This window comes from Eleutherodactylus coqui, chromosome 7, assembly GCF_035609145.1.
Source record: "Eleutherodactylus coqui strain aEleCoq1 chromosome 7, aEleCoq1.hap1, whole genome shotgun sequence".
In the NCBI taxonomy this organism is placed as follows: domain Eukaryota; kingdom Metazoa; phylum Chordata; class Amphibia; order Anura; family Eleutherodactylidae; genus Eleutherodactylus; species Eleutherodactylus coqui.
The window spans coordinates 19,613,478-19,636,766 of NC_089843.1; the positions used below are offsets into that span (position 1 = coordinate 19,613,478).

At 55.3% G+C, this 23,289-nt stretch overlaps 1 protein-coding gene across 1 annotated transcript in view; it reads left to right on the forward strand.

The window, feature by feature from the left end:
- LOC136572374 (PC-esterase domain-containing protein 1A-like) overlaps window positions 1–23,289 on the forward strand; it is an 89,375-nt gene that overhangs the window by 16,936 nt on the left and 49,150 nt on the right. Inside the window, exons 3-6 of the mRNA XM_066572893.1 lie at window positions 1,799–1,878; window positions 8,194–8,426; window positions 8,505–8,646; window positions 9,663–9,912. Of these exons, the coding sequence (XP_066428990.1) occupies window positions 1,799–1,878; window positions 8,194–8,426; window positions 8,505–8,646; window positions 9,663–9,912 (705 nt within the window). The remainder of the gene's footprint in view (window positions 1–1,798; window positions 1,879–8,193; window positions 8,427–8,504; window positions 8,647–9,662; window positions 9,913–23,289) is intronic.

Here is a 23,289-nt window from a genome sequence, read left to right on the forward strand (position 1 = left end):
GTCAGTCTGTAGGCCTCTGGCAGCTTCCCCTGTTCCTCCAGTCCTGATGCTGGGGGTTAGTCTGTAGGCCTCTGGTAGCTCCTTCTATCCCTCCGGTCCTGATGCTGTAGGTCAGTCTGTAGGCCTCTGGGAGCTCCTCTAGTTCTGACGCTGTAGGTCAGTCTGTAGGCCTCTGGCAGCTTCTCCTGTTCCTCCAGTCCTGATGCTGGGGGTTAGTCTGTAGGCCTCTGGTAGCTCCTTCTAGCCCTCCGGTCCTGATGCTGGGGTTTAGTCTGTAGGCCTCTGGCAGTGTCTGCTGTTCCTCCAGTCCTCATGCTGGAGGTCAGTCTGTAGGCCTCTGGCAGCTCCTTCTGTCCCTCCGGTCCTGATGCTGGGGGTTAGTCTGTAGGCCTCTGGCAGTGCCTCCTGTTCCTCCAGTCCTGATGCTGGAGGTCAGTCTGTAGGCCTCTGGCAGTGCCTCCTGTCTTGATGCTGGAGGTCAGTCTGTAGGCCTCTGGCAGTGTCTCCTGTTCCTCCAGTCCTGATGCTGGAGGTAAGTCTGTAGGCCTCTGGCAGCTTCTCCTGTTCCTCCAGTCCTGATACTGGGGGTTAGTCTGTAGGCCTCTGGTAGCTCCTTCTATCCCTCCGGTCCTGATGCTGTAGGTCAGTCTGTAGGCCTCTGGGAGCTCCTCTAGTTCTGATGCTGTAGGTCAGTCTGTAGGCCTCTGGCAGCTTCTCCTGTTCCTCCAGTCCTGATGCTGGGGGTTAGTCTGTAGGCCTCTGGTAGCTCCTTCTATCCCTCTGGTCCTGATGCTGTAGGTCAGTCTGTAGGCCTCTGGCAGCTTCTCCTGTTCCTCCAGTCCTGATGCTGGGGGTTAGCCTGTAGGCCTCTGGTAGCTCCTTCTATCCCTCCGGTCCTGATGCTGGGGTGAGCCTTTGGGCCTCTGGCAGCTCCTCCTATTCCTCTGATCCTCATGTACTCAAACTGAAAGAAGACATCTTTAAGACCTTTCCGGTCCGGACGACACAAATAAGAGGAGGGAATGTAAAGGACACCATTTGATTATGGACAATCATGGACTAAGTAATATATTTAAGTGATGTTTGAATTTAAACTTTGCCACAGAGGAAGAATTTAGGTGAAAGGTCGCCAGAGGTTTGTTAGAAGGTCACTAACAGGACTGGGCAGTTTGCGTTGTGCACAGGGACACATATGTTGAGATAAGATAAGAACTTTAAGAACATTTACGTCACTTGGAACTCTATCAAGAAAGTCAGAATGTATCCAATGTTGGATTGAAAGCCGTCCAATCACGTTGTGACACCCCAATAAATGGGGGCTATAGATAAAGCGGCCTGATTCGGGTCAGGTAGGGTTGTTTTGCTGAAGCCATACCTGTGTGGGCTCTGTTATTTTATTCCTCCGTCATATGCCGTCATTCGTTGGTTACACCGTGCTTGCTCCCTAGTGGCTTTTGCCACGACTGGCCCTCATAGCAGAAAGCTGATGACGCCACAGAGGAGCGCCCATCCTCTGTGAACCCTTTACATACAGTGATCAATATTGATTGCACCATGTAAGGGGTTAACAGTGGGGATTGGTGTTCTCACAAAGTTTGGCGCATAATCACGGGCATGTGATCCTTCCAAGTCACCGACCTCTCAGTAAACTGCACATATTAAGCAAGAATTCTGCTGTCTCTCGTTCCTACTTGATGTACTAGCGTTTCATTGTTCTGTACCCCACATGTGCCCAGCGGTTCTCCCCCCAGTAGTCAGGTAGATGGCTCCGGTCTCATGTCTCCATCTGTCTTTTCAGTTCAGAGATCAGTCTATAAGGACCTTGTGAAGCTGCTGCGGGATGATAAATTTCTGTCTGAGAAGCAGCTGAGGGACAAGGTGAGCTCCGCAGTTATGTAGGTAGTGAGCCCGGCACCACAGGGGTAAGACGCAGGGGCGGCCGACAGTTGTCCCATGACTTATTGCTCCTGCGCTTTTACACACACTCTTCTGGCCGCCCATCTGCATCAGTTCACTATGAACAGGCAGTTCTTCAGAGATGGATAACCTCCTGTTTACACTGAGCAAGAACTTGTTGCATAGTCACGTTAATTGAGTGAATTGAAATGCAGCAACTATTGAGCAATGTCTCGCTCAGCACCCCTGCAAGTCCTGGGTCCGTTTGAGCGAATTTTCAGATGCTAGTTGTTCAGTATAAAGTCACTCTGTGTGTATGAAGAGATAGCGCTGAAGAGCAGGATCTCCTATTCTCTATGTGTGCAGTGTATGAGAGAGATATAGATAGGGGAGCAGGATCTCCTCCTCTCTATGTGTGTAGTGTATGAGAGAGATATAGATAGGGGAGCAGGATCTCCTCTTCTCTATGTGTGCAGTGTATGGGAGAGGTAGAGATAGGGGGGCAGGACCTCCTCTCCTCTATGTGTACAGTGTATGGGAGAGATAGAGATAGGGGAGCAGGATCTCCTCTCCTCTATGTGTACAGTGTATGGGAGAGATAGAGATAGGGGAGCAGGATCTCCTCTTCTCTATGTGTGCAGTGTATGAGAGAGATATAGATAGGGGAGCAGGATCTCCTAATCTCCATGTGTGTAGCGTATGAGAGAGATATAGATAGGGGAGCAGGATCTCCTAATCTCTATGTGTGTAGCGTATGAGAGAGATATAGATAGGGGAGCAGGATGTCCTTTCCTCCATGTGTACAGTGTATGGGGGAGTTAGAGATAGGGGAGCAGGATCTCCTCTCCTCTATGTGTGTAGTGTATGGGAGAGATAGAGATAGGGGAGCAGGATCTCCTCTCCTCTATGTGTTTAGTGTATGGGAGAGATAGAGATAGGGGAGCAGGATCTCCTCTCTATGTGTACAGTGTATGGGAGAGATAGAGATAGGGGAGCAGGATCTCCTCTCCTCTGTGTGTAGTGTATGGGAGAGATAGAGATAGGGGAGCTGGATCTCCTCCTCTCTATGTATACAGTGTATGGGAGAGATAAAGATAGGGGAGCAGGATCTCCTCCTCTCTATGTGTGCAGTGTATGGGAGAGGTAGAGATAGGGGAGCAGGATCTCCTCTCCTCTATGTATACAGTGTATGGGAGAGATAGAGATAGGGGAGCAGGATCTCCTCCTCTCTATGTATACAGTGTATGGGAGAGATAGAGATAGGGGAGCAGGATCTCCTCTTCTCTGTGTGTAGTGTATGGGAGAGATAGAGATAGGGGAGCAGGATCTCCTCCTCTCTATGTATACAGTGTATGGGAGAGATAGAGATAGGGGAGCAGGATCTCCTCCTCTCTATGTGTGCAGTGTATGGGAGAGATAGAGATAGGGGAGCAGGATCTCCTCCTCTCTATGTGTGCAGTGTATGGGAGAGATAGAGATAGGGGAGCAGGATCTCCTCCTCTCTATGTGTGCAGTGTATGGGAGAGATAGAGATAGGGGAGCAGGATCTCCTCCATGTGTACAGTGTATGGGAGAGATGGAGATAGGGGAGCAGGATCTCCTCTCCTCTGTGTACAGTGTATGGGAGAGATAGAGATAGGGGGGCAGGAGCTCCTCTATGTGTGCAGTGTATGGGAGAGATAGAGATAGGGGAGCAGGATCTCCTCTCCTCTATGTGTGCAGTGTTTGGGAGAGATAGAGATAGGGGAGCTGGATCTCCTCCTCTCTATGTATACAGTGTATGGGAGAGATAGAGATAGGGGAGCATGATCTCCTCCTCTCTATGTATACAGTGTATGGGAGAGATAGAGATAGGGGAGCAGGATCTCCTCTTCTCTGTGTGTAGTGTATGGGGGAGTTAGAGATAGGGGAGCAGGATCTCCTCTTCTCTGTGTGTAGTGTATGGGGGAGTTAGAGATAGGGGAGCAGGATCTCCTCTTCTCTGTGTGTAGTGTATGGGAGAGGTAGAGATAGGGGAGCAGGATCTCCTCCTCTCTATGTGTGCAGTGTATGGGAGAGATGGAGATAGGGGAGCAGGATCTCCTCCTCTCTATGTGTACAGTGTATGGGAGAGATAGAGATAGGGGTGCAGGATCTCCTCCTCTCTATGTATACAGTGTATGGGAGAGATAGAGATAGGGGAGCAGGATCTCCTCCTCTCTATGTATACAGTGTATGGGAGAGATAGAGATAGGGGAGCAGGATCTCCTCTTCTCTGTGTGTAGTGTATGGGGGAGTTAGAGATAGGGGAGCAGGATCTCCTCTTCTCTGTGTGTAGTGTATGGGAGAGGTAGAGATAGGGGAGCAGGATCTCCTCCTCTCTATGTGTGCAGTGTATGGGAGAGATGGAGATAGGGGAGCAGGATCTCCTCCTCTCTATGTGTACAGTGTATGGGAGAGATAGAGATAGGGGTGCAGGATCTCCTCCTCTCTATGTATACAGTGTATGGGAGAGATAGAGATAGGGGAGCAGGATCTCCTCCTCTCTATGTATACAGTGTATGGGAGAGATAGAGATAGGGGAGCAGGATCTCCTCTTCTCTGTGTGTAGTGTATGGGGGAGTTAGAGATAGGGGAGCAGGATCTCCTCTTCTCTGTGTGTAGTGTATGGGAGAGGTAGAGATAGGGGAGCAGGATCTCCTCTTCTCTATGTGTGCAGTGTATGGGAGAGATGGAGATAGGGGAGCAGGATCTCCTCCTCTCTATGTGTACAGTGTATGGGAGAGCTAGAGATAGGGGAGCAGGTGTTAGGACAATTTTGAAAGTATGATTATTTAGATTTAATTGCATTTTACTTTTTCGGTCAGGATATACTCAGTAGGTGGCTCCACCAGTCACATGTGTGTACATAGAAGAGATGTCCCCTCTTTTGATGTGCAAATTCGATAGACTTGGACACAAGGGTGAAGTCCACATGATGGACATTTGAGATTAGATCTTGGTCTAGGAAGAGGTGTCATTACCTTTGTATTCAGACAATGTAGAGTCCTTATTTATGACCATGTGCAGCTGTTTGATCTCCGCTTCACACAGGAATGGGCCCGCACCTTTCTGTTTGGAAGAATTTGGAATGCTGACATATGGTCATTTGTGTGGGCATAAAAAGGTCCTGTCTTCTCAAGTTAGAAGTTTTTTTGGAGGCTCTCATGAAAGCCTTGGAAGCTGTGAGTAGTACAGACGCTTCAGAAACAGAATGAGGATGTCGTGTGTTAAACCCCTAAAAGTGAGGGAACCTTTGGTGATGGTAACATGTGAGCTATACCCAGTTAGTTAATAATGTGTAGCTAATGAGGTAATGTAACTTGCCATCTTTATACTTTGTGATGTGACGTCTGCAACCTTTATATCTTGTATATAGATATTATTCTTTGTATACAGATCTAATAGTTTACAAACTTCTCTATGTATGTAGTGTATGGCAGAAATAGTGATAGGGGAGCAGGATCTCCTCTATGTATACAGTGTATGGCAGAAATAGTGATAGGGGAGCAGGATCTCCTCTATGTATACAGTGTATGGCAGAAATAGAGATAGGGGAGCAGGATCTCCTCTTCTCCATGTGTGTAGTGTATGGGAGATAGAGATAGGGGAGCAGGATCTCCTCCTCTCTATGTGTACAGTGTATGGCAGAAATAGTGATAGGGGTGCAGGATCTCCTCTTCTCCATGTGTGTAGTGTATGGGAGTGATATAGATAGGGGAGCAGGATGTCCTCTCCTCTATGTGTGCAGTGTATGGGAGTGATATAGATAGGGGTGCAGGATCTCCTCTCCTCTGTGTGTGCAGTGTATGAGAGAGATATAGATAGGGGAGCAGGATCTCCTCCTCTCTATGTGTGTAGTGTATGGGAGTGATATAGATAGGGGAGCAGGATGTCCTCTCCTCTATGTTTGCAGTGTATGGGAGAGATAGAGATAGGGGAGCAGGATCTCCTCCCCTCTATGTGAGCAGTGTATGGGAGTGATATAGATAGGGGTGCAGGATCTCCTCCCCTCTATGTATGTAGTGTATGGGAGAGATAGAGATAGGGGTGCAGGATCTCCTCCTCTCTATGTGTGTAGTGTATGGGAGAGATAGAGATAGGGGAGCAGGATCTCCTCATCTCTTTGTGTGTAGTGTATGGGAGAGATAGGGGAGCAGGATCTCCTCCCCTCTATGTGTACAGTGTATGTTAGAGATAGAGATAGGGGAGCAGGATCTCCACTTCTCTATGTGTACAGTGTATGGGAGAGATAGGGGAGCAGGATCTCCTCCCCTCTATGTGTGCAGTGTATGGGAGAGATAGAGATAGGGGAGCAGGATGTCCTCTCCTCTATGTGTACAGTGTACGTTAGAGATAGAGATAGGGGAGCAGGATCTCCTCCTTTCTATGTGTACAGTGTATGGGAGAGATAGAGATAGCGGAGCAGGATCTCCTCTTCTCTCTGTGCGCTGTGTATGCGAGAGATATAGATAGGGGAGCAGGATCTCCTCCTCTCTATGTATACAGTGTATGGGAGAGATAGAGATAGGGGAGCAGGATCTCCTCCTCTCTATGTATACAGTGTATGGGAGAGATAGAGATAGGGGAGCAGGATCTCCTCCTCTCTATGTGCACAGTGTATGGGAGAGATAGAGATAGCGGAGCAGGATCTCCTCCCCTCTATGTGTACGGTGTATGTTAGAGATAGAGATAGGGGAGCAGGATCTCCTCCTCTCTATGTATACAGTGTATGGGAGAGATAGAGATAGCGGAGCAGGATCTCCTCTTCTCTATGTGTGCAGTGTATGGGAGAGATAGAGATAGGGGAGCAGGATCTCCTCTCCTCTATGTTTGCAGTGTATGGGAGAGATAGAGATAGGGGAGCAGGATCTCCTCTTCTCTATGTGTGCAGTGTATGGGAGAGATAGAGATAGGGGAGCAGGACCTCCTCTTCTCTATGTATACAGTGTATGGGAGAGATAGAGATAGGGGGAGCAGGATCACCTCTCCTCTGTGTGCAATGTATGGGAGAGGTAGAGATAGGGGAGCAGGATCTCCTCTCCTCTGTGTGCAGTGTATGGGAGAGATAGAGATAGGGGAGCAGGATCTCCTCTTCTCTATGTGTGCAGTGTATGGGAGATAGAGATAGGGGAGCAGGATCTCCTCTTCTCTATGTGTGCAGTGTATGGGAGAGATAGAGATAGGGGAGCAGGATCTCCTCCTCTCTATGTATACAGTGTATGGGAGAGATAGAGATAGGGGAGCAGGATCTCCTCCTCTCTATGTATACAGTGTATGGGAGAGATAGAGATAGGGGAGCAGGATCTCCTCCTCTCTATGTGCACAGTGTATGGGAGAGATAGAGATAGCGGAGCAGGATCTCCTCCCCTCTATGTGTACGGTGTATGTTAGAGATAGAGATAGGGGAGCAGGATCTCCTCCTCTCTATGTATACAGTGTATGGGAGAGATAGAGATAGCGGAGCAGGATCTCCTCTTCTCTATGTGTGCAGTGTATGGGAGAGATAGAGATAGGGGAGCAGGATCTCCTCTCCTCTATGTTTGCAGTGTATGGGAGAGATAGAGATAGGGGAGCAGGATCTCCTCTTCTCTATGTGTGCAGTGTATGGGAGAGATAGAGATAGGGGAGCAGGACCTCCTCTTCTCTATGTATACAGTGTATGGGAGAGATAGAGATAGGGGGAGCAGGATCACCTCTCCTCTGTGTGCAATGTATGGGAGAGGTAGAGATAGGGGAGCAGGATCTCCTCTCCTCTGTGTGCAGTGTATGGGAGAGATAGAGATAGGGGAGCAGGATCTCCTCTTCTCTATGTGTGCAGTGTATGGGAGATAGAGATAGGGGAGCAGGATCTCCTCTTCTCTATGTGTGCAGTGTATGGGAGAGATAGAGATAGGGGAGCAGGATCTCCTCTCCTCTATGTGTGCAGTGTATGGGAGAGATAGAGATAGGGGAGCAGGATCTCCTCTTCTCTATGTGTGCAGTGTATGGGAGAGATAGAGATAGGGGAGCAGGATCTCCTCTCCTCTATGTGTGCAGTGTATGGGAGAGATAGAGATAGGGGAGCAGGATCTCCTCTGTGTACAGTGTATGGGAGAGATAGAGATAGGGGAGCAGGCTCTCCTTTTCTCTATCTGTGCAGTATATGGGAGAGATCTGGGCGTTGTCTCTGATGTTTTTGCCATGTAACTCTGTTAGTGACACTCCACCAGATGAGCACACTGCTAACCTGAAATACTCTGTGCTGCTGGTTCAGCCATTATGTTTTTTTCTCTGTAGGGGGAAAGGGTTTTTGAGAATGACACGCTGGTAGAGGGCGGCATACTGAATGGACTACACAATGAAACCACCTTCCGAGAAGTGCGTCAATTCCGGACTGGCCACCATCTTGTACGCTTCTACTTTTTGACTCGTGCCTACTCTTTTTACCTGGAGAGCATACTATCAGATTTCCGGGGTGGCCCCCAACCAGATGTGGTGATGGCAAACTCCTGCGTCTGGGATCTCAGGAGGTGACCACCACTTTTCATTGCATTGGGCTTTGCCGCCATACTGACACAACAGATGCTCATTGTCCTGGTCTCCTGCAGGTATAATGACATAAAGCTGGAGGCTTACAAGACCAACCTGGGCAACCTCTTCCAACGCCTCAAGGAGGTGCTGAGTCCCCAGTGCCTCATTATATGGACCACGACGATGCCGGTCGGATACAAAGAGGACGAAATCCCAGAGGTAGGCCTATCCGTAAGGTGATGTGAGTGGAGATGTCTGTACGGAAGTAGCTGATGCCTGATTCGTGCGGTCACCGTAATAAGATAGAGCATTGTGCTGTAACCATGCTGCACAGGCTAGATAGGACATCTGATAAGTATTCACACCCCTGTCCAAGGCCATCTCACATCACAATAATGTGTCCATTTGACATATTCACTAAGAAACGCTCCCGGTCTATATCTCCAATGGAGATCTGTGGCATATCCCACGTTACAGGCACATACAGTGGGATACCAATGTGTCTCGTGTTAATGGCGCACTATGGATACGGTTAACGTCTACGCCAAACACCTTCACCGCGTACTAATGTGATAGCAAGTTCTTCCCCTGATACTGCCTAAACTAACGGTAACAGGGGGGGGGGGGGGAGGTCATTTTAAGTTGTGTTATTGAAATTCACCAAGTCAGGTAGAATTAGAAGTAGACAATGAGGCGTCGGCCGCACCTCCTACGTACAGAAAATGGACAGTAAGACGTTCCGGCTTCCATAAGGATCGTAGAAATCCTTTTCCTGTGTATTTTTATATTTCAAACTTCTTCAGATAAAACAGGAAATAGTAATGAATCCGACTGTAAACACTTATAAAGTCTTGGCCTAAGTGTCCGCTTCTCCTCCATGTTCCTACGGTTTGGGCTTATTATAATACCGCACGTCTACAGTATCTATTGTGTGTTAGCGGCCTTGACTCCTGCAATACAACTTCCCTTAGACGATGATAACTCAAACAAATTCCTGGTACTTTCCTAGTATTCCGAGTTCTAGTGCAGCCCTTGGAGTGGGGCCAGATGGAGAAGGTTACTGTGCACTGAAGTCACAGCGTCTTTAAGACATCCGTCTACTTTAAGGAGATTACTACATTTCTCTATCAATTGTGTAACATAAAAATGATACAAGCGCAGCATCTGTTGGTGGGCTTGTTGCGGTCGCAGTACGCTGGTGGATGCCATATAATGCCCCTGTGGTTGTGATCTAGATGCAGAACCCCCAAACACACAATCTGCGGTGGGACATCGTGGAGGGGAACTTCATCAGCACCACTCTGGCGGATATCCACAAGCTGGACGTCCTGGACATGCACTATCACTTCCGCCGCAACCTGCGCCTCAGATGCCGTGACGCCATCCACTGGAACCAACTGGCACATCGGAAGTACACCCAGATCCTCCTGACCCACATCGCAAGGGCCTGGGGAGTGGAGCCACCAAAGAAAAAGATGGCAGAAGGTGCTTGATGCTACTTATCTCTACACCATGTGTTATCTGTACTTCACCCAGATGCGTCCTGTGTTCTCAGGAGCTCACAATCTAATGTCTCTAGACTCCTGGGCTACATCATGACTTGCTCAGACTCGGGACATGAGGACTTGTATGTCTACTGCAGGTTTGGTGCCTCATCCCAAGATGTGAGTCTGGTGCTGAGAATGTCCACATGCTTACTGGGGGCAGCAGTAGGACCCCGTGTAGGCGACACACGAAGAAACATATTCTGGGGCTTGTCCTCACAGTCAGCGGGAAGCTACTTGCTGACTAGTATCTGAGATTATTGGGTTGTCCTCCTGCCACAACTGGAGGATTCCTAGAGAAAGGGCTAAATGGCGAAAACTTGTCCTAACCTCATCCCACGGCTGAGGGGTTGTTACAGTGTAGACCACCCTCTGAGACCAGCCCTCCTATCCCGAGTTATGCTAAGTGACCTAACACATTCCTTTACGACCCACTACACACGGGGCAGTTTTGGGATCCTCAATGAGGCGTGGACCCAGAACGTCACGGGCCAACGTGCTTCAAGCATTGCACTCTTAGTCATGGCGATGAACATATGAGAACAATGAATTACAAACACTTTGAGCCCATCACAACCGCATCATGTGATGACACACCACGATGTACATTATATTGCAGAAACTAGAAATCAATATCCATACATGATGTCAGTTTTCTAGTTTAAGCCAGCAGGGTATCTAGTATGAAGCCGATGGTCCACTAAGCTTCTCACCGTAAGGGCCGGACACACCAATCTTCACCCCTTCTGGCTTTGGTAACTATTCCTGTCCCAAAGTAACTGAATGGGGCAATATGCCATCATCTTCACCCCAGGGGGGTCTGGCATCACCTGAGACCTTCCCATCAGATGGAATATCTTCAGTATGCCCCGAGCTGTGCGGCTCGTGTAGCCTGCGTATAATAGATGGCATGCGCTGCCCCTAATGATGTAACACCAGAACAACCTTGTTTAACCCCTTAAGGACAAAGTGTGGTCAATAGATGGTGCTTGGTCCTGGGCTTTAATCCCGGACAACAGCAGAAGTATGATGTGGGATTAAAGTCTCTGCTCCTGAGTCACAGCTGAGGACCCGGAGGAGAAGGAAGAAGCGTTTTTTAACCGTTTCTGCCTTCTCCTTTCTCGCGCATAGCAATGCTATGGGATCACAGCATATTGGGTGGGGAGCGGTGTGTGCTGGGGCCGCTGCACCAGTTCTCAGTTCCATCACACCATATTGGGCAGGGAGCGGTGTGTGCTGGGGGCCGCTGCACCAGTTCCATCACAGCATATTGGGCAGGGAGTGGTGTGTGCTGGGGCCGCTGCACCAGTTCTCAGCTCCATCACAGCATATTGGGCAGGGAGCGGTGTGTGCTGGGGGCCGCTGCACCAGTTCCATCACAGCATATTGGGCAGGGAGCAGTGTGTGCTGGGGGCCGCTGCACCAGTTACATCACAGCATATTGGGCAGGGAGTGGTGTGTGCTGGGGCCGCTGCACCAGTTCTCAGCTCCATCACACCATATTGGGCAGGGAGCGGTGTGTGCTGGGGGCCGCTGCACCAGTTCTCAGCTCCATCACACCATATTGGGCAGGGAGCGCTGTGTGCTGGGGGCCGCTGCACCAGTTCTCAGTTCCATCACAGCATATTGGGCAGGGAGCGGTGTGTGCTGGGGGCCGCTGCACCAGTTACATCACACCATATTGGGCAGGGAGTGGTGTGTGCTGGGGCCGCTGCACCAGTTCTCAGCTCCATCACACCATATTGGGCAGGGAGTGGTGTGTGCTGGGGGCCGCTGCACCAGTTCTCAGCTCCATCACACCATATTGGGCAGGGAGCGCTGTGTGCTGGGGGCCGCTGCACCAGTTCTCAGCTCCATCACACCATATTGGGCAGGGAGCGGTGTGTGCTGGGGCCGCTGCACCAGTTCTCAGCTCCATCACACCATATTGGGCAGGGAGCGGTGTGTGCTGGGGGCCGCTGCACCAGTTCTCAGTTCCATCACAGCATATTGGGCAGGGAGCGGTGTGTGCTGGGGCCGCTGCACCAGTTCCATCACACCATATTGGGCAGGGAGCGGTGTGTGCTGGGGGCCGCTGCACCAGTTCTCAGTTCCATCACACCATATTGGGCAGGGAGTGGTGTGTGCTGGGGCCGCTGCACCAGTTCTCAGCTCCATCACACCATATTGGGCAGGGAGCGGTGTGTGCTGGGGGCCGCTGCACCAGTTCCCAGTTCCATCACACCATATTGGGCAGGGAGCGGTGTGTGCTGTGGCCGCTGCACCAGTTCTCAGTTCCATCACACCATATTGGGCAGGGAGCGGTGTGTGCTGGGGGCCGCTGCACCAGTTCCATCACAGCATATTGGGCAGGGAGCGGTGTGTGCTGGGGCCGCTGCACCAGTTCCATCACACCATATTGGGCAGGGAGTGGTGTGTGCTGGGGGCCGCTGCACCAGTTCTCAGCTCCATCACACCATATTGGGCAGGGAGTGGTGTGTGCTGGGGGCCGCTGCACCAGTTCCCAGTTCCATCACACCATATTGGGCAGGGAGCGGTGTGTGCTGGGGGCCGCTGCACCAGTTCCATCACAGCATATTGGGCAGGGAGCGGTGTGTGCTGGGGGCCGCTGCACCAGTTCCATCACAGCATATTGGGCAGGGAGCGGTGTGTGCTGGGGGCCGCTGCACCAGTTCTCAGTTCCATCACACCATATTGGGCAGGGAGCGGTGTGTGCTGGGGCCGCTGCACCAGTTCTCAGTTCCATCACAGCATATTGGGCAGGGAGCGGTGTGTGCTGGGGGCCGCTGCACCAGTTCTCAGTTCCATCACAGCATATTGGGCAGGGAGCGGTGTGTGCTGGGGCCGCTGCACCAGTTCTCAGTTCCATCACACCATATTGGGCAGGGAGCGGTGTGTGCTGGGGGCCGCTGCACCAGTTCCATCACAGCATATTGGGCAGGGAGCGGTGTGTGCTGGGGGCCGCTGCACCAGTTCTCAGTTCCATCACACCATATTGGGCAGGGAGTGGTGTGTGCTGGGGCCGCTGCACCAGTTCTCAGCTCCATCACAGGATATTGGGCAGGGAGCGGTGTGTGCTGGGGGCCGCTGCACCAGTTCCATCACACCATATTGGGCAGGGAGCGGTGTGTGCTGGGGCCGCTGCACCAGTTCTCAGTTCCATCACACCATATTGGGCAGGGAGCGGTGTGTGCTGGGGGCCGCTGCACCAGTTCTCAGTTCCATCACAGCATATTGGGCAGGGAGCGGTGTGTGCTGGGGGCCGCTGCACCAGTTCCATCACAGCATATTGGGCAGGGAGCGGTGTGTGCTGGGGGCGCTGCTCCTGTTCTCAGTTCCATCACAGCATATTGGGCAGGGAGCGGTGTGTGCTGGGGGCCGCTGCACCAGTTCTCAGTTCCATCACACCATATTGGGCAGGGAGCGGTGTGTGCTGGGGGCCGCTGCACCAGTTCCATCACACCATATTGGGCAGGGAGCGGTGTGTGCTGGGGCCGCTGCACCAGTTCTCAGTTCCATCACACCATATTGGGCAGGGAGCGGTGTGTGCTGGGGGCCGCTGCACCAGTTCTCAGTTCCATCACAGCATATTGGGCAGGGAGCGGTGTGTGCTGGGGGCCGCTGCACCAGTTCTCAGTTCCATCACAGCATATTGGGCAGGGAGCGGTGTGTGCTGGGGGCCGCTGCACCAGTTCCATCACACCATATTGGGCAGGGAGCGGTGTGTGCTGGAGGCGCTGCACCAGTTCCATCACAGCATATTGGGCAGGGAGCGGTGTGTGATGGGGGCCGCTGCACCACTTCTCAATTCCATCACAGCATATTGGGCAGGGAGCGGTGTGTGATGGGGGCCGCTGCACCAGTTCTTGGTTCCATCACAGCATATTGGGCAGGGAGCGGTGTGTGCTGGGGCCGCTGCACCAGTTCCATCACACCATATTGGGCAGGGAGTGGGGTGTGCTGGGGGCCGCTGCACCAGTTCCATCACACCATATTGGGCAGGGAGCGGTGTGTGCTGGGGCAGCTGCACCAGTTCTCAGTTCCATCACAGCATATTGGGCAGGGAGTGGGGTGTGCTGGGGGCCGCTGCACCAGTTCCATCACAGCATATTGGGCAGGGAGCGGTGTGTGCTGGGGGCCGCTGCACCAGTTCTCAGTTCCATCACACCATATTGGGCAGGGAGCGGTGTGTGCTGGGGGCCGCTGCACCAGTTCCATCACAGCATATTGGGCAGGGAGCGGTGTGTGCTGGGGGCCGCTGCACCAGTTCTCAGTTCCATCACACCATATTGGGCAGGGAGCGGTGTGTGCTGGGGGCCGCTGCACCAGTTCCATCACAGCATATTGGGCAGGGAGCGGTGTGTGCTGGGGGCCGCTGCACCAGTTCTCAGTTCCATCACAGCATATTGGGCAGGGAGCGGTGTGTGCTGGGGGCCGCTGCACCAGTTCTCAGCTCCATCACACCATATTGGGCAGGGAGCGGTGTGTGCTGGGGGCCGCTGCACCAGTTCTCAGTTCCATCACAGCATATTGGGCAGGGAGCGGTGTGTGATGGGGGCCGCTGCACCACTTCTCAGTTCCATCACAGCATATTGGGCAGGGAGCGGTGTGTGATGGGGGCCGCTGCACCAGTTCTTGGTTCCATCACAGCATATTGGGCAGGGAGCGGTGTGTGCTGGGGCCGCTGCACCAGTTCCATCACACCATATTGGGCAGGGAGTGGGGTGTGCTGGGGGCCGCTGCACCAGTTCCATCACACCATATTGGGCAGGGAGCGGTGTGTGCTGGGGCAGCTGCACCAGTTCTCAGTTCCATCACAGCATATTGGGCAGGGAGTGGGGTGTGCTGGGGGCGCTGCACCAGTTCCATCACAGCATATTGGGCAGGGAGCGGTGTGTGCTGGGGGCCGCTGCACCAGTTCCATCACACCATATTGGGCAGGGAGCGGTGTGTGCTGGGGGCCGCTGCACCAGTTCTCAGTTCCATCACACCATATTGGGCAGGGAGCGGTGTGTGCTGGGGGCCGCTGCACCAGTTCTCAGTTCCATCACAGCATATTGGGCAGGGAGCGGTGTGTGATGGGGGCCGCTGCACCAGTTCTTGGTTCCATCACAGCATATTGGGCAGGGAGCGGTGTGTGCTGGGGCCGCTGCACCAGTTCCATCACACCATATTGGGCAGGGAGTGGGGTGTGCTGGGGGCCGCTGCACCAGTTCCATCACACCATATTGGGCAGGGAGCGGTGTGTGCTGGGGCAGCTGCACCAGTTCTCAGTTCCATCACAGCATATTGGGCAGGGAGTGGGGTGTGCTGGGGGCGCTGCACCAGTTCCATCACAGCATATTGGGCAGGGAGCGGTGTGTGCTGGGGGCCGCTGCACCAGTTCCATCACACCATATTGGGCAGGGAGCGGTGTGTGCTGGGGGCCGCTGCACCAGTTCTCAGTTCCATCACACCATATTGGGCAGGGAGCGGTGTGTGCTGGGGGCCGCTGCACCAGTTCGCAGCTCCATCACAGCATATTGGGCAGGGAGCGGTGTGTGCTGGGGGCCGCTGCACCAGTTCCATCACAGCATATTGGGCAGGGAGCGGTGTGTGCTGGGGGCCGCTGCACCAGTTCTCAGTTCCATCACAGCATATTGGGCAGGGAGCGGTGTGTGCTGGGGGCCGCTGCACCAGTTCTCAGCTCCATCACACCATATTGGGCAGGGAGCGGTGTGTGCTGAGGGCCGCTGCACCAGTTCTCAGTTCCATCACACCATATTGGGCAGGGAGCGGTGTGTGCTGGGGGCCGCTGCACCAGTTCTCAGCTCCATCACACCATATTGGGCAGGGAGCGGTGTGTGCTGGGGGCCGCTGCACCAGTTCTCAGTTCCATCACAGCATATTGGGCAGGGAGCGGTGTGTGCTGGGGCCGCTGCACCAGTTCTCAGTTCCATCACACCATATTGGGCAGGGAGTGGTGTGTGCTGGGGCGCTGCACCAGTTCCATCACAGCATATTGGGCAGGGAGCGGTGTGTGCTGGGGGCGCTGCACCAGTTCCATCACACCATATTGGGCAGGGAGTGGTGTGTGCTGGGGGCCGCTGCACCAGTTCTCAGTTCCATCACAGCATATTGGGCAGGGAGCGGTGTGTGCTGGGGGCCGCTGCACCAGTTCTCAGTTCCATCACACCATATTGGGCAGGGAGCGGTGTGTGCTGGGGGCCGCTGCACCAGTCCTCAGTTCCATCACACCATATTGGGCAGGGAGTGGGGTGTGCTGGGGGCCGCTGCACCAGTTCTCAGTTCCATCACACCATATTGGGCAGGGAGTGGGGTGTGCTGGGGGCCGCTGCACCAGTTCTCAGTTCCATCACACCATATTGGGCAGGGAGCGGTGTGTGCTGGGGGCCGCTGCACCAGTTCTCAGTTCCATCACACCATATTGGGCAGGGAGTGGTGTGTGCTGGGGCCCGCTGCACCAGTTCTCAGTTCCATCACACCATATTGGGCAGGGAGCGGTGTGTGCTGGGGGCCGCTGCACCAGTTCTCAGTTCCATCACACCATATTGGGCAGGGAGCGGTGTGTGCTGGGGGCCGCTGCACCAGTTCTCAGTTCCATCACACCATATTGGGCAGGGAGCGGTGTGTGCTGGGGGCCGCTGCACCAGTTCTCAGTTCCATCACACCATATTGGGCAGGGAGCGGTGTGTGCTGGGGGCCGCTGCACCAGTTCTCAGCTCCATCACACCATATTGGGCAGGGAGCGGTGTGTGCTGGGGCCGCTGCACCAGTTCTCAGCTCCATCACACCATATTGGGCAGGGAGCGGTGTGTGCTGGGGGCCGCTGCACCAATTCCATCACACCATATTGGGCAGGGAGCGGTGTGTGCTGGGGGCCGCTGCACCAATTCCATCACACCATATTGGGCAGGGAGTGGGGTGTGCTGGGGCCGCTGCACCAGTTCTCAGTTCCATCACAGCATATTGGGCAGGGAGCGGTGTGTGCTGGGGGCGCTGCACTAGTTCTTGGTTCCATCACAGCATATTGGGCAGGGAGCGGTGTGTGCTGGGGCCGCTGCACCAGTTCCATCACACCATATTGGGCAGGAAGCGTTGTGTGCTGGGGGCCGCTGCACCAGTTCCATCACACCATATTGGGCAGGGAGCGTTGTGTGCTGGGGGCCGCTGCACCAGTTCCATCACACCATATTGGGCAGGGAGCGGTGTGTGCTGGGGGCCGCTGCACCAGTTCCATCACAGCATATTGGGCATGGAGCGGTGTGTGCTGGGGCGCTGCACCAGTTCTCAGTTCCATCACAGCATATTGGGCAGGGAGTGGTGTGTGCTGGGGGCGCTGCACCAGTTCCATCACACCATATTGGGCAGGGAGCGGTGTGTGCTGGGGCCGCTGCACCAGTTCTCAGTTCCATCACAGCATATTGGGCAGGGAGCGGTGTGTGCTGGGGGCGCTGCACTAGTTCTTGGTTCCATCACAGCATATTGGGCAGGGAGCGGTGTGTGCTGGGGCCGCTGCACCAGTTCCATCACACCATATTGGGCAGGGAGCGTTGTGTGCTGGGGGCCGCTGCACCAGTTCCATCACACCATATTGGGCAGGGAGCGTTGTGTGCTGGGGGCCGCTGCACCAGTTCCATCACACCATATTGGGCAGGGAGCGGTGTGTGCTGGGGGCCGCTGCACCAGTTCTCTGTTCCATCACACCATATTGGGCAGGGAGTGGGGTGTGCTGGGGCCGCTGCACCAGTTCCATCACAGCATATTGGGCAGGGAGCGGTGTGTGCTGGGGGCGCTGCACCAGTTCCATCACACCATATTGGGCAGGGAGCGGTCTGTGCTGGGGCCGCTGCACCAGTTCTCAGTTCCATCAAAGCATATTGGGCAGGGAGTGGTGTGTGCTGGGGGCGCTGCACCAGTTCCATCACACCATATTGGGCAGGGAGCGGTGTGTGCTGGGGCCGCTGCACCAGTTCTCAGTTCCATCACACCATATTGGGCAGGGAGCGGTGTGTGCTGGGGCCGCTGCACCAGTTCCATCACAGCATATTCGGCAGGGAGCGGTGTGTGCTGGGGCCGCTGCACCATTTCTTGGTTCCATCACAGCATATTGGGCAGGGAGCGGTGTGTGCTGGGGCTGCTGCACCAGTTCCATCACACCATATTGGGCAGGGAGCGGTGTGTGCTGGGGGCCGCTGCACCAGTTCTCAGTTCCATCACACCATATTGGGCAGGGAGCGGTGTGTGCTGGGGGCCGCTGCACCAGTTCTCTGTTCCATCACACCATATTGGGCAGGGAGCGGTGTGTGCTGGGGGCCGCTGCACCAGTTCTCAGTTCCATCACACCATATTGGGCAGGGAGTGGTGTGTGCTGGGGGCCGCTGCACCAGTTCCAGTTCCATCACAGCATATTGGGCAGGGAGCGGTGTGTGCTGGGGGCCGCTGCACCAGTTCCATCACACCATATTGGGCAGGGAGCGGTGTGTGCTGGGGCCGCTGCACCAGTTCCATCACACCATATTGGGCAGGGAGTGGGGTGTGCTGGGGCCGCTGCACCAGTTCCATCACAGCATATTGGGCAGGGAGTGGTGTGTGCTGGGGCCGCTGCACCAGTTCTCAGTTCCATCACACCATATTGGGCAGGGAGCGGTGTGTGCTGGGGGCCGCTGCACCAGTTCCAGTTCCATCACAGCATATTGGGCAGGGAGCGGTGTGTGCTCGGGCCGCTGCACCAGTTCCATCACAGCATATTGGGCAGGGAGCGGTGTGTGCTGGGGCTGCTGCACCAGTTCCATCACACCATATTGGGCAGGGAGCGGTGTGTGCTGGGGCCGCTGCACCAGTTCTCAGTTCCATCACACCATATTGGGCAGGGAGCGGTGTGTGCTGGGGGCCGCTGCACCAGTTCTCTGTTCCATCACACCATATTGGGCAGGGAGTGGTGTGTGCTGGGGCCGCTGCACCAGTTCCATCACAGCATATTGGGCAGGGAGTGGTGTGTGCTGGGGCCGCTGCACCAGTTCCATCACAGCATATTGGGCAGGGAGCGGTGTGTGCTGGGGGCCGCTGCACCAGTTCTTGGTTCCATCACACCATATTGGGCAGGGAGCGGTGTGTGCTGGGGCTGCTGCACCAGTCCTCAGTTCCATCACACCATATTGGGCAGGGAGCGGTGTGTGCTGGGGGCCGCTGCACCAGTTCTCAGTTCCATCACACCATATTGGGCAGGGAGCGGTGTGTGCTGGGGGCCGCTGCACCAGTTCCATCACAGCATATTGGGCAGGGAGTGGTGTGTGCTGGGGGCCGCTGCACCAGTTCTCAGCTCCATCACACCATATTGGGCAGGGAGCGGTGTGTGCTGGGAGCCGCTGCACCAGTTCCATCACAGCATATTGGGCAGGGAGCGGTGTGTGCTGGGAGCCGCTGCACCAGTTCCATCACAGCATATTGGGCAGGGAGCGGTGTGTGCTGGGGCCGCTGCACCAGTTCCATCACAGCATATTGGGCAGGGAGTGGTGTGTGCTGGGGCCGCTGCACCAGTTCTCAGTTCCATCACACCATATTGGGCAGGGAGCAGTGTGTGCTGGGGCCGCTGCACCAGTTCTCAGTTCCATCACACTATATTGGGCAGGGAGCGGTGTGTGCTGGGGCCGCTGCACCAGTCCTCAGTTCCATCACACCATATTGGGCAGGGAGCGGTGTGTGCTGGGGCCGCTGCACCAGTTCATGGTTCCATCACACCATATTGGGCAGGGAGCGGTGTGTGCTGGGGCCGCTGCACCAGTTCTCAGTTCCATCACACCATATTGGGCAGGGAGCGGTGTGTGCTGGGGGCCGCTGCACCAGTTCTCAGTTCCATCACACCATATTGGGCAGGGAGCGGTGTGTGCTGGGGCCGCTGCACCAGTTCTCAGTTCCATCACAGCATATTGGGCAGGGAGTGGGGTGTGCTGGGGGCCGCTGCACCAGTTCTCAGTTCCATCACACCATATTGGGCAGGGAGTGGTGTGTGCTGGGGCCGCTGCACCAGTTCTTGGTTCCATCACACCATATTGGGCAGGGAGCGGTGTGTGCTGGGGGCCGCTGCACCAGTTCTTGGTTCCATCACACCATATTGGGCAGGGAGCGGTGTGTGCTGGGGGCCGCTGCACCAGTTACATCACAGCATATTGGGCAGGGAGCGGTGTGTGCTGGGGGCCGCTGCACCAGTTCTCAGTTCCATCACAGCATATTGGGCAGGGAGTGGGGTGTGCTGGGGGCCGCTGCACCAGTTCTCAGTTCCATCACACCATATTGGGCAGGGAGTGGGGTGTGCTGGGGGCCGCTGCACCACTTCTCAGTTCCATCACAGCATATTGGGCAGGGAGCGGTGTGTGCTGGGGGCCGCTGCACCAGTTCCATCACAGCATATTGGGCAGGGAGCGGTGTGTGCTGGGGGCCGCTGCACCAGTTCTTGGTTCCATCACACCATATTGGGCAGGGAGCGGTGTGTGCTGGGGGCCGCTGCACCAGTTCTCAGTTCCATCACAGCATATTGGGCAGGGAGTGGGGTGTGCTGGGGGCCGCTGCACCAGTTCTCAGTTCCATCACACCATATTGGGCAGGGAGTGGGGTGTGCTGGGGGCCGCTGCACCACTTCTCAGTTCCATCACAGCATATTGGGCAGGGAGCGGTGTGTGCTGGGGGCCGCTGCACCAGTTCCATCACAGCATATTGGGCAGGGAGCGGTGTGTGCTGGGGGCAGCTGCACCATTTCTCAGTTCCATCACAGCATATTGGGCAGGGAGTGGTGTGTGCTGGGGGCCGCTGCACCAGTTCTCAGTTCCATCACAGCATATTGGGCAGGGAGCGGTGTGTGCTGGGGGCCGCTGCACCAGTTCTCAGCTCCATCACACCATATTGGGCAGGGAGCGGTGTGTGCTGGGGCCGCTGCACCAGTTCTCAGTTCCATCACAGCATATTGGGCAGGGAGCGGTGTGTGCTGGGGGCCGCTGCACCAGTTCCATCACAGCATATTGGGCAGGGAGCGGTGTGTGCTGGGGGCCGCTGCACCAGTTCTCAGTTCCATCACAGCATATTGGGCAGGGAGCGGTGTGTGCTGGGGGCCGCTGCACCAGTTCTCAGCTCCATCACACCATATTGGGCAGGGAGCGGTGTGTGCTGGGGCCGCTGCACCAGTTCTCAGTTCCATCACAGCATATTGGGCAGGGAGCGGTGTGTGCTGGGGGCCGCTGCACCAGTTCCATCACAGCATATTGGGCAGGGAGTGGTGTGTGCTGGGGGCCGCTGCACCAGTCCTCAGTTCCATCACAGCATATTGGGCAGGGAGCGGTGTGTGCTGGGGGCCACTGCACCAGTTCTCAGTTCCATCACAGCATATTGGGTAGGGAGCGGTGTGTGCTGGGGCCGCTGCACCAGTTCTCAGTTCCATCACAGCATATTGGGTAGGGAGCGGTGTGTGCTGGGGCCGCTGCTCCTGTTCTCAGTTCCATCACAGCATATTGGGCAGGGAGCGGTGTGTGCTGGGGCCGCTGCACCAGTTCTCAGTTCCATCACAGCATATTGGGCAGGGAGTGGTGTGTGCTGGGGGCCGCTGCACCAGTTCTCAGTTCCATCACAGCATATTGGGCAGGGAGCGGTGTGTGCTGGGGGCCGCTGCACCAGTTCTCAGTTCCATCACACCATATTGGGCAGGGAGCGGTGTGTGCTGGGGCCGCTGCACCAGTTCTCAGTTCCATCACAGCATATTGGGCAGGGAGTGGTGTGTGCTGGGGGCAGCTGCACCAGTTCTTGGTTCCATCACAGCATATTGGGCAGGGAGCGGTGTGTGCTGGGGGCCGCTGCACCAGTTCTCAGCTCCATCACACCATATTGGGCAGGGAGCGGTGTGTGCTGGGGGCCGCTGCACCAGTTCCATCACACCATATTGGGCAGGGAGCGGTGTGTGCTGGGGGCCGCTGCACCAGTTACATCACAGCATATTGGGCAGGGAGCGGTGTGTGCTGGGGCCGCTGCACCAGTTCTCAGTTCCATCACACCATATTGGGCAGGGAGCGGGGTGTGCTGGGGGCCGCTGCACCAGTTACATCACAGCATATTGGGCAGGGAGTGGTGTGTGCTGGGGGCCGCTGCACCAGTTCTCAGTTCCATCACACCATATTGGGCAGGGAGTGGTGTGTGCTGGGGCCGCTGCACCAGTTCTCAGTTCCATCACACCATATTGGGCAGGGAGTGGTGTGTGCTGGGGGCCGCTGCACCAGTTCTTGGTTCCATCACAGCATATTGGGCAGGGAGCGGTGTGTGCTGGGGGCCGCTGCACCAGTTCTCAGTTCCATCACACCATATTGGGCAGGGAGCGGTGTGTGCTGGGGGCCGCTGCACCAGTTCTCAGCTCCATCACACCATATTGGGCAGGGAGCGGTGTGTGCTGGGGCCGCTGCACCAGTTCTTGGTTCCATCACAGCATATTGGGCAGGGAGCGGTGTGTGCTGGGGGCCGCTGCACCAGTTCTCAGTTCCATCACACCATATTGGGCAGGGAGTGGTGTGTGCTGGGGGCCGCTGCACCAGTTCTCAGTTCCATCACAGCATATTGGGCAGGGAGCGGTGTGTGCTGGGGCCGCTGCACCAGTTCCATCACACCATATTGGGCAGGGAGCGGTGTGTGCTGGGGCCGCTGCACCAGTTCTCAGTTCCATCACACCATATTGGGCAGGGAGTGGTGTGTGCTGGGGGCCGCTGCACCAGTTCTAAGTTCCATCACACCATATTGGGCAGGGAGCGGTGTGTGCTGGGGGCCGCTACACCAGTTCTCAGTTCCATCACACCATATTGGGCAGGGAGCAGTGTGTGCTGGGGCCGCTACACCAGTTCTCAGTTCCATCACACCATATTGGGCAGGGAGCGGTGTGTGCTGGGGGCCGCTGCACCAGTTCTCAGCTCCATCACACCATATTGGGCAGGGAGCGGTGTGTGCTGGGGGCAGCTGCACCAGTTCTCAGCTCCATCACACCATATTGGGCAGGGAGCGGTGTGTGCTGGGGGCCGCTGCACCAGTTCCATCACAGCATATTGGGCAGGGAGCGGTGTGTGCTGGGGGCCGCTGCACCAGTTCTCAGTTCCATCACACCATATTGGGCAGGGAGTGGTGTGTGCTGGGGCCGCTGCACCAGTTCTCAGTTCCATCACACCATATTGGGCAGGGAGCAGTGTGTGCTGGGGGCCGCTGCACCAGTTCTCAGTTCCATCACACTATATTGGGCAGGGAGCGGTGTGTGCTGGGGGCCGCTGCACCAGTTCTCAGTTCCATCACACTATAT